Source organism: Dendrobates tinctorius, unplaced genomic scaffold (genome assembly GCF_039654945.1).
Source record: "Dendrobates tinctorius isolate UK_male_01 unplaced genomic scaffold, ASM3965494v1 ptg000143l, whole genome shotgun sequence".
In the NCBI taxonomy this organism is placed as follows: Eukaryota; Metazoa; Chordata; class Amphibia; order Anura; family Dendrobatidae; genus Dendrobates; species Dendrobates tinctorius.
The window spans coordinates 9,130,309-9,145,576 of NW_027361810.1; the positions used below are offsets into that span (position 1 = coordinate 9,130,309).

Sequence of the window (15,268 nt, forward strand, 5' to 3'; positions counted from 1 at the left end):
ACATATATAATTATATACAGCAGATGCCCAGGTTATAACAGCTGTACATATACAGTCATATGTAAAAGTTTGGGCACCCCTATTAATGTTAACCTTTTTTCTTTATAACAATTTTGGTTTTTGCAACAGCTATTTCAGTTTCAAATATCTAATAACTGATGGACTCAGTTATATTTCTTGATTCAAATGAGGTTTATTGTACTAACAGAAAATGTGCAATCTGCATTTAAACAAAATTTGACCGGTGCAAAAGTATGGGCATCCTTCTCATTTTCTTGATTTGAACACTCCTAACTACTTTTTACTGACTTCATGAAGCACTAAATTGGTTTTGTAACCTCATTGAGCTTTGAACTTCATAGCCAGGTGTATCAAATCATGAGAAAAGGTATTTAAAGTGGCCACTTGCAGTAGTTCTCCTATTTGATTCTCCTATGAAGAGTGGCATCATGGGCTCCTCAAAACAACTCTCAAATGATCTGAAAACCAAGATTATTCAACATAGCTTTTCAGGGGAAGGATACAAAAAGTTGTCTCAGAGATTTAACCTGTGAGTTTCCACTGTGAGGAATATAGTAAGGAAATGGAAGAACACAGGTACAGTTCTTGTGAAGCCCAGAAGTGGCAGGCCAAGAAAAATATCAGAAAGGCAGAGAAGAAGAATGGTGAGAACAGTCAAGGACAATCCACAGACCACCTCCAAAGACCGGCAGCATCATCTTGCTGCAGATGGTGTCACTGTGCATCGGTCAACAATACAGCGCACTTTGCACAAGGAGAAGCTGTATGGGAGAGTGATGCAAAAGAAGCCGTTTCTGCAAGCACGCCACAAACAGAGTCGCCTGAGGTCTGCAAAAGCACATTTGGACAAGCCAGTTACATTTTGGAAGAAGGTCCTGTGGACTGATGAAACAAAGATTGAGTTGTTTGGTCATACAAAAAGGCGTTATGCATGCGCTGTATTGTTGACCGATGCACAGTGACACCATCTGCAGCAAGATGATGCTGCAGGTCTTTGGAGGTGGTCTGTGGATTGTCCTTGACTGTTCTCACCATTCTTCTCTGCCTTTCTGATATTTTTCTTGGCCTGCCACTTCTGGGCTTAACAAGAACTGTACCTGTGTTCTTCCATTTCCTTACTATGTTCCTCACAGTGGAAACTGACAGGTTAAATCTCTGAGACAACTTTTTGTATCCTTCCCCCTGAAAAGCTATGTTGAATAATCTTTGTTTTCAGATCATTTGAGAGTTGTTTTGAGGAGCCCATGATGCCACTCTTCATAGGAGAATCAAATAGGAGAACTACTTGCAAGTGGCCACTTTAAATACCTTTTCTCATGATTTGATACACCTGGCTATGAAGTTCAAAGCTTAATGAGGATACAAAACCAATTTAGTGCTTCAGGAAGTCAATAAAAAGTAGTTAGGAGTGTTCAAATCAAGAAAATGATAAGGGTGCCCATACTTTTGCACCGGTCAAATTTTGTTTAAATGCAGATTGCACATTTTCTGTTAGTACAATAAACCTCATTTGAATCCAGAAATATAACTGAGTCCATCAGTTATTAGATATATGAAACTGAAATACCTGTTGCAAAAACCAAAATTGTTATAAAGAAAAAAGGTTAACATTAATAGGGGTGCCCAAACTTTTACATATGACTGTATAATTATATACAGGAGATGCCCAGGTTATACCAGCTGCACATATATAATTATATACAGGAGATGCCCAGGTTATACCAGCTGCACATATATAATTATATACAGGAGATGCCCAGGTTATAACAGCTGTACATATATAATTATATACAGGAGATGCCCAGGTTATACCAGCTGTACATATATAATTATATACAGGAGATGCCCAGGTTATACCGGCTGTACATATCTAATTATATACAGGAGATGCCCAGGTTATACCAGCTGTACATATATAATTATATACAGGAGATGCCCAGGTTATACCAGCTGCACATATATAATTATATACAGGAGATGCCCAGGTTATACCAGCTGCACATATATAATTATATACAGGAGATGCCCAGGTTATACCAGCTGTACATATATAATTATATACAGGAGATGCCCAGGTTATACCAGCTGTACATATATAATTATATACAGGAGATGCCCAGGTTATACCGGCTGTACATATATAATTATATACAGGAGATGCCCAGGTTATACCACCTGTACATATATAATTATATACAGCAGATGCCCATGTTATACCACCTGTACATATATAATTATATACAGGAGATGCCTAGGTTATACCAGCTGTACATATATAATTTTATACAGGAGATGCCCAGGTTATACCAGCTGCACATATATAATTATATATAGGAGATGCCCAGGTTATACCAGCTGTACATATATAATTATATACAGGAGATGCTCAGGTTATACCGGCTGTACATATATAATTATATATAGGAGATGCCCAGGTTATACCAGCTGTACATACATAATTATATACAAGAGATGCGCAGGTTATACCAGCTGCACATATATAATTATATACAGGAGATGCCCAGGTTATACCAGCTGTACATATATAATTATATACAAGAGATGCCCAGGTTATACCAGCTGTACATATATAATTATATACAGGAGATGCCCAGGTTATACCAGCTGCACATATATAATTATATACAGGAGATGCCCAGGTTATACCAGCTGTACATATATAATTATATACAAGAGATGCCCAGGTTATACCAGCTGTACATATATAATTTTATACAGGAGATGCCCAGGTTATACCAGCTGCACATATATAATTATATATAGGAGATGCCCAGGTTATACCAGCTGTACATATATAATTATATACAGGAGATGCTCAGGTTATACCGGCTGTACATATATAATTATATATAGGAGATGCCCAGGTTATACCAGCTGTACATACATAATTATATACAAGAGATGCGCAGGTTATACCAGCTGCACATATATAATTATATACAGGAGATGCCCAGGTTATACCAGCTGTACATATATAATTATATACAGGAGATGCCCAGGTTATACCAGCTGTACATATATAATTATATACAGGAGATGCCCAGGTTATACCAGCTGTACATATATAATTATATACAGGAGATGCCCAGGTTATACCAGCTGCACATATATAATTATATACAGGAGATGCCCAGGTTATACCAGCTGTACATATATAATTATATACAGGAGATGCCCAGGTTATACCAGCTGTACATATATAATTATATACAGGAGATGCCCAGGTTATACCAGCTGTAAATAATTGATTTTTTCTGTGTAGGTGATTAGCGCTCAGCAACTGCCTAAAGTTGAAAACAGTAAGGAGGGCTCCATTGTGGATCCTCTGGTTCGTGTGGAAATATTTGGGGTTCCCATTGACCAATCGAAGCAGGAGACAAAGTACATAGAGAATAATGGTGAGTGCGGCGTCGTTCTGCTCAGGAAATCACCACTTCACCTTGTTTCAATGAAAAATTGGTTGCAAATCCTTCACACACCTCTATCGCCGGAAAAAAAAAAATTCCTCACAACACAAAGCAATTTTTTTTTTTTTTTTTTTTTTTTTTTACAACGTTCGGAATTACCGTAGTTTCTCACACAAAAATATAAAAATAAAAAAATACAAGTTTGCCGTCGCCGCGATCGTACAGATCCGGAGCATAACAATTTCAGATCATTTTTACTGCACAATAAATGTCATAAAACCAAAACCCCTAAAAACCTGCGGCGGCGGCGGCATCGTGTTTTGTCTCCACCACTTCACTTTGTTTGGAATTTTTTTTCCCGTTTTTTGAATTTATTACATGGTAAAGTGAATGGTGTCATTACTAGAAACCACAACTCGGCCTGTAATAAAAACTAAGTTCTCGTACGGCTGTGGGGCCAGAAAATGGAAGAAAAAAACTAAAAATTTTACGAAAACTTTCAAAAAAAAAAAAAAAAAATTATCATGAGATTAACCCCTTCCAGGCCGTATAGATGAACCTCGGCCAGTCTGTGGGTTTCCGTACGTTGGTCTGTACGGTTGGATGCAGATTATGGCGGCAGGGACCGTAGATCAATGGCGGTCCCTATAGCAATGTATAGGCAGATTATCAGACCCCGCCATTTTCTCACCTGCTCCCATTCGCTCTGCTAATTTCTGACAATAGATGTTTTTTCTGCCGTCTCTATGGTTTCGGGCCGGCATTGCCGGTGTCGTGGCTTCCCGGAGGAGTTGTAGGCCGCGGGACTCGTGAATATTTCCCTAGCGGTAACCGTACTCTTATGTCCGTCCTTCCATCTAAAGGATTTAACCCCATCTGGAACGAAACCTTGCAATTCAAGATCCACGTCCCCGATCTGGCCCTCGTCCGGTTCGTGGTGGAGGATTATGACAAGACAACAAGGAACGATTTCATCGGCCAGTACACGCTCCCGTTGAAGAGCGTCAAGTCAGGTGAGAGCGTGCGTTCGTGTCTCCCACGCACGTGACTGGGCCGCGGGTTATCAAAGCTGTGGAAAAGAAAAATGGTTTTTGTTTCCCATAGCAACCAATCACAGTGCAGCTTTAATTTTTACCAGAGCAGTTTCAGAAATTAAAGCTGAGCTCTGATTGGTTGCTATGGGCAACTCAGATAATTTTCCTATCTGCCGTAGTTGGTGCAGAAGTCACAATTGTACCCAGGCCCCGGTGGCCTGGAAAAGGCTCCTATACTGTACTCCTCCTATGCAGATCAGCCATGACATTAAAACCACTGATGGACAAAATGAATAATATTGTTTTGGTGACAGTGACACTTATAAATGGCTGCTGTCTATTGTTACCTGAACAGTATAGATGGTCGAGTGTTCCCAATATACGGTGGATCTTATGGAGCGTTCCCAGTATACGGCGGGTCTTGTGGGGTGTTCCCAGTATACGGCGTGTCTTATGGAGCGTTCCCAGTATACGGCGGATCTTGTGGGCTGTTCCCGGTATACAGCAGGTCTTGTGGGGTCTTCCCAGTATATGGCGGGTCTTGTGGGGTGTTCCCAGTATACAGCAGGTCTTGTGGGTTGTTCTCAGTATATGGCGGGTCTTGTGGGGTGTTCCCAGTAATCGGCGGGTCTTGTGGGGTGTTCCCAGTATACGGCGGGTCTTGTGGGGTGTTCCCAGTATACGGCGGGTCTTGTGGGGTGTTCCCAGTAAACGGCGCGTCTTGTGGGGTGTTCCCAGTATACAGCGGGTCTTGTGGGACGTTCCAGGTATACAGCAGGTCTTGTGGGGTCTTCCCTGTATACAGGAGGTCTTGTGGGGTCTTCCCAGTGTATGGCGGGTCTTGTGGGGTCTTCCCAGTTTACAGCAGGTCTTGTGGGTTGTTCTCAGTATATGGCGGGTCTTGTGGGGTGTTCCCAGTAAACGGCGGGTCTTGTGGGGTGTTCCCAGTATACGGCGAATCTTGTGGGGTGTTCCCAGTATACGGCGGGTCTTGTGGGGTGTTCCCAGTATACGGCGGGTCTTGTGGGGTGTTCCCAGTAAACGGCGGGTCTTGTGGGGTGTTCCCAGTATACAGCGGGTCTTGTGGGGTGTTCCCAGTATACAGCGGGTCTTGTGGGACGTTCCAGGTATACAGCAGGTCTTGTGGGGTCTTCCCAGTGTATGGCGGGTCTTGTGGGGTCTTCCCAGTTTACAGCAGGTCTTGTGGGTTGTTCTCAGTATACGGCGGGTCTTGTGGGGTGTTCCCAGTATACATCGGGTCTTGTGGGGTGTTCCCAGTATACGGCGGGTCTTGTGGGGTGTTCCCAGTATACGGCGGGTCTTGTGGGACGTTCCAGGTATACAGCAGGTCTTGTGGGGTCTTCCCTGTATACAGCGTCTTGTGGGGTTTTCCCAGTATATGGCGGGTCTTGTGGGGTCTTCCCAGTATACAGCAGGTCTTGTGGGTTGTTCTCAGTATACGGCGGGTCTTGTGCGGTCTTCCCAGTATACAGCAGGTCTTGTGGGGTGTTCCCAGTATGCAGCAGGTCTTGTGGGACGTTCCAGGTATACAGCAGGTCTTGTGGGGTCTTCCCTGTATACAGCAGGTCTTGTGGAGTCTTCCCAGTATACGGCGGGTCTTGTGGGGTCTTCCCAGTATACAGCAGGTCTTGTGGGGTGTTCCCAGTATACGTATACAGGTCTTGTGGGACGTTCCAGGTATACAGCAGGTCTTGTGGGGTCTTCCCTGTATACAGCGTCTTGTGGGGCCTTCCCAGTATATGGCGGGTCTTGTGGGGTCTTCCCAGTATACAGCAGGTCTTGTGGGTTGTTCTCAGTATACGGCGGGTCTTGTGGGGTCTTCCCAGTATACAGCAGGTCTTGTGGGGTGTTCCCAGTATGCAGCAGGTCTTGTGGGACGTTCCAGGTATACAGCAGGTCTTGTGGGGTCTTCCCTGTATACAGCAGGTCTTGTGGAGTCTTCCCAGTATATGGCAGGTCTTGTGGGGTCTTCCCAGTATGCAGCAGGTCTTGTGAGTTGTTCTCAGTATACGGCGGGTCTTGTGGGGTGTTCCCGGTATACAGCAGGTCTTGTGGGGTGTTCCCAGAGTACAGCAGGTCTTGTGGTGTGTTCCCAGAGTACAGCAGGTCTTGTGGGGTGTTCTTTGTATACAGTGAACTGCTGACTATGATGGAAAGGTGACCGACGCTCAGACCATTAAAAACTTGATAGAACTAGACCACATAGCGATTTAAGTTAGCACTCATTCTGATGAATGGCGTTTTCCATCATGTGAACGACAGCTGGATTGACTGAGTAAAAACAGGGAGGAGTGACACTGAGGTGTTGTCAATCTTCATCCATTTAGGGTGATTGAGACCTCAGTGTCCCTTCTACTGAATCTCTGCCCACCAAGCCTGATTGACAGCTCTTCAGTATCCATCCTTCCTGCTGCTGCTGAGAGCTCGAGCTGCTCAGCACAAGCTGCAGCTGTTAGCTCACGGAGCCAGACTATTTCATTCTATAGCTGGACTCTTAAAATCCTCAGTTTAATATCAGAATTATGCAGTCATTCTGACGTGGATTTTTAGAGTAATTTCCCCAGTTTCATCAGATCTAAGAGATCTATTTAATAATTTAGAGTTGGTATTATCAAACCTGGTAATAAATCCGCTTTGGAGGGATTTAACAGTTCCCAGCTTTTTAGAAGGATTCCTTGAAAGTATGCTGATCACAGCGATCAACATTAATCTGGCAGGAAGTCTTTAATTTCCCTGCAGTGCCACCACAGGAGAAAAGGAATATTACATGTGTGTATTCTCATCAATGTGTTGTCAGTGTAATGTTGGACAGGAGCATGCTCTGGAGTAAGAGTCGTGTAACTTATAGCCATTGGCTAAGGGATGAAGATTCTGAGGACCCCCCTCCATTAACGAAGAATTCACTAATAAGCAATATGACCCCATGCCCAACGATGTCCAGACCGGCCACAGGTCTTCTGACCCGCACTTGGTCCTGCCATAGCGATCCGTACTCAGACTGTGGCTGTCAGATGTGTAAGACCAACCTACAGCAGCACGGATGCTTTTCTCTTTAATTTACATGTTTCTCATAGCCAGTGTTTTCCACAGGTTATCGCCACGTCCATCTCCTTTCCAAGGACGGCACCAAGATCCCGCCAGCCACGCTGTTTGTTTTCATCCGTATAACAGACACCGGAAATCCAATGCAGGAAGCGGAGGGTTAATAGATATTACAACTACTTCAGTCCTGATGCTCGGCCTTACTGCTGTTACGCTAGATTTTGCACTTCCCCTACCCCTCTCCCCTCCTGCTGTTTTGTATATACTTGTATATTGTGCTATTTATTTTTTACATATTTATTGTACATTTGTATATTTGGTGCTATTCTATCTAAAAAACTGTTGTTTTGCTGTCTGATCAACCTATGAGGACAGTATTATTGCTGTAGCCCGGGTGGTGAACAGCATGGCGGTGCTGCCCCCAGCAGCACGAACAGTGTTAGCAATCTTCCAATATTATCTCCATTAGTCGGGTTGTCTGGATTGGATAATCCCTTTGCATATTTTGGGTTCTCCAGAGTATAAATGATTGCAGGGTCCCAGCGTGATCTGCTGCTATCACAAAGCTGCAGTTGGAAGACCCCCTCCCTCTATTATCTCCCTCTGCACCATAGTGGCATTTATTAAAGGGTTATCTCATCCAGACAACCCCTTTATTGGATAAAGCCATGCCGAAGTATTAAACACTATTGTAAATGACTCCCCTCTGTAATGACGTGTTTGTCTGGACTATGCAAATCTGAATTTTAGACTGAATTGTCTAATATTGTGGAATGTTGTGACTTTTTGTAAAGCGAGGTCTTTGGATGGGGTATTATTGCAGCAAGGTTGTATATTGCAAAAGTGTTGCATTGCAGCCATCATCTTAAAGGGTTAATCCAGATAGATTGGGTTGAACGGACTCTTTAAGACAAGAAGCTGATCAGCCGCTGCTTAGACTCACGGTGATCAGTAAGTAGAAACAGCGCCGCCAAAGGTGAAGCGAAGCATTGCAGAATCTGCTGAAAACCATGTCCATGTGATGGATATTGTAACGCATGGCTGTGAGGCGCGTTGTTGCCGCTCTCGGCTCATATTATATGTTTATTAATACACAGCTGAGTGGGGAGGCTAGAGGAGACAGCGTCAATAAATTAAAAAAAATGACTTGTGAAAAAGTTTTGTAGATAAGTCATTATTGTCCTCTACTCCTCTTTGGTTGGACCTCATCTGGAATATTGTGTCCAGTTTTGGGCACCACATTTTAAAAAAGACATCAACAAATGGGAACAAGTTCAGAAAAGAGCAACCAGAATGGTGACCGGTCTGCAAACCCTGTCTTATGAGGAAAGGTTGCAGGATTTGAGAATGTTTAGCTTGCAGAAGAGAAGACTGAGAGAAGACTTAATAGCTGTCTACAAATATCTGAAGGGCTGTCACATTGTAGAAGGAACAACTTTATTCTCTTTTGCACAAGGAAAGACTAGAAGCAATGGGATGAAACTGAATGGGAGGAGACACAGATTAGATATTAGAAAAAACTTTTTGACAAAGTGATCAATGAGTGGAACAGGCTGCCACGGGAGGTGGTGCGTTCTCCTTCAATAGAAGTCTTCAAACAGAGGCTGGACAGACATCGGTCTGGGATGATTTAGCGAATCCTGCTTTGAGCAGGGGGTTGGACCAGATGGCCCAGGAGGTCCCTTCCAACTCTACCATTCTATTCTATGATAAAAGCATTCTGTTTGTGTCAGGTGAGACTATTCGACAAAGCTGTCCTGTCTGTATATGAGGAATAACACTATTTCTGGCCATTATATGACCTGTATTCTGCATTTTTCAACAGTTTTCCCCTCTACAGGTTCTCTCTCTACCTTTGGCACCAGTTGGGTACAGCTGTTTCGTTTAGCCCTGGTGTAACTCAATGGCTGTAACACTTGTGAAAATGCTCTGCTATGGGATAGAACGCTGTCGATTGTTACCAAGTAGCCTTATCCTGAGATCTATTTTTATAAATAAAGAAGTTTGGACTTCTCATGAATGATAATTTTCATGTCTGCATGTTCTATTTAGTAAACTTTAGCTTTGAAAAATGTTCTCCTGAGGTATTATTTATTTCCTAATTGTAGCTGTGAATTGCAGAAATACACATGAATGTTGAAACTGTTACTTATATACTTGTAGTACGTGAGCTCCTGTTGCAGTCTTGGATAAATGGTGTCTCTTGCACTAATTATTTGAGTCCTTTCATATAATGAGCTGTGACACGGTATTTGCTTCCATGTTCTTCTGGAGACCCATAGTCTCTTGCTATGCAATCCCATAACAAATAGTATATAACTGTACTTTATCACTGATTGAAGGCTTGTAGTTAAAAAGTGTCATAATGCATCAAATGTTTTCAATCTTCCCAGACCTTAATCAGGTCTTTACAAACAAATGTTTCCTCTTGCAATTATTTGATATTCAAGATGTCCTACATGTGTGATACTATTTGAGTTCTTACGGGATGGTAAAGGGCACCAACCAAAGCCCCAAAATCAATCTCAGACTGATCGATATTTTCTGACTACTAGATTTTAAAGACAAAGTACAAAGACCTCCACAGGATGGTAAACTGATGAGCAAAAGGGTAACAATGTTTTGAACTTTTGACTTTCAGGCTCCATATCTCATATACAATCATCTTGCCCATCTCATAAAAAACTGACTTGTAACTTTTACCATATAATTAGTTATGCAGATTCTCGTCATGTCACTGCATTGTTACTGTTTTGCTCCTGGTTGTGCAAAAAAATCTTTCTTCCTATATACTACAAATAATAACCTGCTTTCACGTTCCCTAATAGCTTAGTGTGTTATTAGGACGATTCCCAAGTGAGAGGTCACTTATTTGAATCAAGGGGCAGCCATGAAAACGATTTCCTAAGAAAAGAGATGAAGCAGCATCCAGCTCAGCGATAGCGGTTTCTCAGCCAAGAAAATTTCCACCGCATCACGTGAGCGCCATGATAGCTGGAAGATACGAAATGAAGTCCGTCCATTCATTCATTCAGAAGCCAAGAGGTGGACGTCCAGGGAAAATATCGGAGTCACCAAGTCGGCTCATCACAATGTCTATCAGTTCTGGTGACAAATACGGCAGTGGAGGAGGCTCGTATGCTTCATAATGGGGGGATCACAGACGTTTATGAAAGCACCGTGTACGTTACGCAAGTATGGAATGACGACCTGAAGAAAGGTAAAGAAGACTTCAATATCATAGGAAGAGTCGGCTCCAGTTTGGAAAAAAGGACGAAAAGTGGAGAGTAGAAGATTGGAGACGAGGGATGTGGAGCGATGAGACAAAAGTCAATAGCCGGCTCTGATGGGTGCAACTTGGTCTGGAAGAAACAAGGGAAAAGGCTCTAACAGATGGAGAAATTGAAGGAACTGTCAAGTTTGGTGGAGGAAGCCTGGTGTTATGGGGTGGTCTCGCAGACAAAGGTGTTGAATTCTTGACCTGGATCGATGGTGGTCTCAATGCTGAGCTATATGGGAGTATGCTACAAGACGAGTAACTTCACACACTCGAGTACTATAGGTAAGAAAAGGACGACAGCGATCCATAACGACAACGACGCAAAATACGGTGAGATTAGCAATCAAATGGGTCAATGACAGTGAAGTAGAGGTGCTGGATTGTCCCCACAGTCCCCAGACCTCAGCCCAATCCAACACTTGTGGGTAGAGGTGAAGAATAAGCTGAACCCAGTGAGGCGACCAGTGTGCACCAACTATGGGAACGTGTATAAGAGACCTGGGGTCAGAGTACAGCCGAGACATGTATTAATCTGCTGGAGAGCAGCTCGGAAGGACTCAGACAGGTGGAATTACAAAATACTGAAAAAGAAACACAAATTTCAATTTATGTTTTTAGAAGCAAAACAGTAACAATACAGCGACATGACGAGAATCTGCAGAAATAATCACAGGCAGAATAGCTGCATGTCACATTTATGTATGAGAAAGCCAAAATGATTGTCTATAAAAGGATGGCAGTGTCACATGGTGAGATATGGAGCCTGAAAGTCAGAAGGTCACAACATTGTTACCCTTTTGCTGGTCAGTGCATGTTCCCTTTTCATTTATTTGTGCATTGATGCAACCCATATAAAAGAGTCTGTCCCAGAATTATGAAGGCTGAAATTAGTAAAAGTTTTCTGTGTTTATCGCTTGTACAATTCCTAAATCATGTATAGATACAGTATATATATAAGGTTTACCACACTATAGCAAATAATGTTGTAAATCCTAATTCCCAAGATGTTAAGTACTCATCTCATGTGAGTGTTAAAGAGCAATTCCAGTCAAATAGGCCGACTGAGGGGGTAGAGTGTCTGTATGACAGCAGCTCTGCTCCCTCCACTGGGGCAGTATTATAGTAGTTATATTCTTGTACATAGGAGCAGTATTATAGTAGTTACAGTATATTCTTGTACATAGGGGGCAGTATAGCAGTTATATTCTTGTACATAGGGGGCAGTATTATAGTAGTTATATTCTTGTACATAGGGGGCAGTATTATAGTAGTTATATTCTTGTACATAGGAGCAGTATTATAGTAGTTATATTCTTGTACATAGGGGGCAGTATTATAGCAGTTATATTCTTGTACATAGGGGGCAGCATTATAGCAGTTATATTCTTGTACATAGGGGGCAGCATTATAGTAGTTATATTCTTGTACATAGGAGCAGTATTATAGTAGTTACAGTATATTCTTGTACATAGGGGGCAGTATTATAGCAGTTATATTCTTGTACATAGGGGGCAGCATTATAGTAGTTATATTCTTGCACATAGGAGCAGTATTATAGTAGTTATATTCTTGTACATAGGAGCAGTATTATAGTAGTTACAGTATATTCTTGTACATAGGGGGCAGTATTATAGCGGTTATATTCCTGTACATAGGGGGCAGTATTATAGCAGTTATATTCTTGTACATAGCGGCAGTATTATAGTAGTTATATTCTTGTACATAGGAGCAGTATTATAGTAGTTATATTCTTGTACATAGGGGGCAGTATTATAGCAGTTATATTCTTGTACATAGGGGGCAGCATTATAGCAGTTATATTCTTGTACATAGGGGGCAGCATTATAGCAGTTATATTCTTGTACATAGGGGGCAGCATTATAGCAGTTATATTCTTGTACATAGGAGGCAGTATTATAGTAGTTATATTCTTGTACATAGGGGCAGTATTATAGTAGTTATATTCTTGTATATAGGAGGCAGTATTATAGTAGTTATATTCTTGTATATAGGAGGCAGTATTATAGTAGTTATATTCTTGTACATAGGGGGCAGTATTATAGTAGTTATATTCTTGTACATAGGGGGCAGCATTATAGCAGTTATATTCTTGTACATAGGGGGCAGCATTATAGCAGTTATATTCTTGTACATAGGGGGCAGTATTATAGTAGTTATATTCTTGTACATAGGGGCAGTATTATAGTAGTTATATTCTTGTATATAGGAGGCAGTATTATAGTAGTTATATTCTTGTATATAGGAGGCAGTATTATAGTAGTTATATTCTTGTACATAGGGGGCAGTATTATAGTAGTTATATTCTTGTACATAGGAGGCAGTATTATAGTAGTTATATTCTTGTACATAGGAGGCAGTATTATAGTAGTTATATTCTTGTACATAGTGGGCAGTATTATAGTAGCTACATTCTTGTATATAGGAGGCAGCATTATAGTAGTTATATTCTTGTATATAGGAGCAGTATTATAGTAGTTATATTCTTGTACATGGGGGCAGTATTATAGTAGTTATATTCTTGTATATAGGAGCAGTATTATAGTAGTTAGATTCTTGTCCATAGAGTAGTATTATAATTTGTATATTCTTGTTCATAAACTAATACTGACACAGTTATATACATATATATTAGCATTACAGAGCAATGACTAAATTTACTTACAATGTGAACTCTCCTCGGCCAGATATGTCCTTAAATGGTCGCTGCGCCTCTTGACCCTGGTTATAACTCTCATTATATATTCACTCGAGAGTAAAAATGAGCAAAGTTCCTTCCAGAATAAAGGAAATAAAATTAAATCTGTGGTTGATGCTGAGAGTAAGCCGGCCATAGATGTGAGACATTTATCTGCATAATAGTGAAAATTTCAGCTAATTTTGAGTAAATCTGTTGCCAATGTGAAATCTGTGGTTATTATGCACAAATGCCTAGCATCAGATACTAGTTTGGGCTGAATCTGCCAATTAGCTGCAGATAAGCGTCTAATGTCTATACAATCAAAACAAAAGGCGATATTTACAAAAGTCGACATAAAAAAACTTAAGGGTATGTTCACACTGGGTATTTTTAGCAGTGTAAAGTCTCCAAAAGCCTCAAAAACTTGGAGTTTCTGCTCAGTTTTTATTCCAAAAACTCAGCAAAAAGACTGAAGTGTGAACAGATCCTTCTTCTAGATTTTAGAAAGGTTTACTGCCCCATTGAGGATTATGTCCACAATGACTGGAACTGCCCTTTAGTTCTTGCTCTTCTCCTTCCTCAGGTCTTGCTGCAACTTGTTGTCCACATAGTAATATAGCTAATAATATAAAATACCTTAGTAACAGTATGTCACATTATCAGTGAATGTCAGAAAAATTTCTGAAAACCAATGCATCTTGTGCACTATTGTCTGTCCGTGGAATTTTTTTTTTAATAAAGCAACTTCTTCACACCGGTCACTTTGTCAGTTTGTATTTTTCTGAACCTCTAAGCCATTAATGCAGTGCAGCTGTGAATCCAGCACTGAACTGAGAAAATTACTAGTAAATAGCAGCAGAAAGGACAGTATACATCAGTACTGAGTACTGTAGTTTTTAATCCAGCAGTTGGGTGAAATTAAAGAGTCTTTGGAAAGTAGTAGTATGGAGGTCATTATACAGCACTACTGAGAAGTGTAGCTGTGACTCCATATCTGAAATAACATTTACTAGAAAGCAGCAGCATGGAGGTTATTATACAGCACTACTGAGCAGTGTAGATGTGAATACAGATCTAACATTTACTACAAAAGAAGCAGCATTAGGGCAGAGACACATTGCCGTATTTCTGGTGGGAGAATTGCATAGTGAAACTCGTACTGGTTGTAGGCTCTCCTGACCTGAGCTTGACAGCTGCAGAGTAATCCATCATGCTGTCATGCTCGGGTCAGGAGAGGTGCCAGCCAGTCCGTGCAGCGCGATGCGATTATCAGACGAGTTATACGGCAGTGTGACTCCAGCCTTACGCCGTGATTCTTTCACTATGCTCCATCCTCCCTGTTGATAGTCTTCAATAGACAGCTGTAATCTCATCCCTCGGTCAATTGGCAGTTTATATTAAGCAAAACAGATTTTTTTATCCATTTATCACAGAGAATAAGTTCAGGAATCAGGGGCGTGGAGAAGAATTGGCTCATAAGTGGAGAAAGAAGCAGACTTTTCTGTCCAGAAAGACAAGGGTAATGTAAGCCTAGATCCATGCTGGGAATAATCGGCGAATGAGACAAGGACACTTGAACATGCACCCCTGAGGGAAAAAGGAGAAGCTTGTGTATACTTGTAAGTATACTTAGCGGAATAACACAGAAAATGGCAGATTAACAGTTGCAGTTTCTTGTAGATGACCAATTAATGGCCGACACTCAGGAAATCTGTGTCACAAATTTCACGACCAAGAACACAAA

At 41.4% G+C, this 15,268-nt stretch overlaps 1 protein-coding gene across 2 annotated transcripts in view; it reads left to right on the forward strand.

Annotated features, from left to right (window-relative positions):
* The window catches only part of PLCD4 (phospholipase C delta 4), a 59,470-nt gene extending 45,187 nt beyond the window's left edge, over nucleotides 1-14,283 (forward strand). For both annotated transcript variants that reach the window (XM_073545401.1, XM_073545402.1), the window contains 3 exons: nucleotides 3,305-3,440; nucleotides 4,313-4,462; nucleotides 7,595-14,283. In XM_073545401.1, the coding sequence (XP_073401502.1) occupies nucleotides 3,305-3,440; nucleotides 4,313-4,462; nucleotides 7,595-7,710 (402 nt within the window). In that variant the 3' untranslated portion in view covers nucleotides 7,711-14,283. The remainder of the gene's footprint in view (nucleotides 1-3,304; nucleotides 3,441-4,312; nucleotides 4,463-7,594) is intronic.
* The last annotated feature ends 985 nt before the right edge of the window (nucleotides 14,284-15,268 follow it).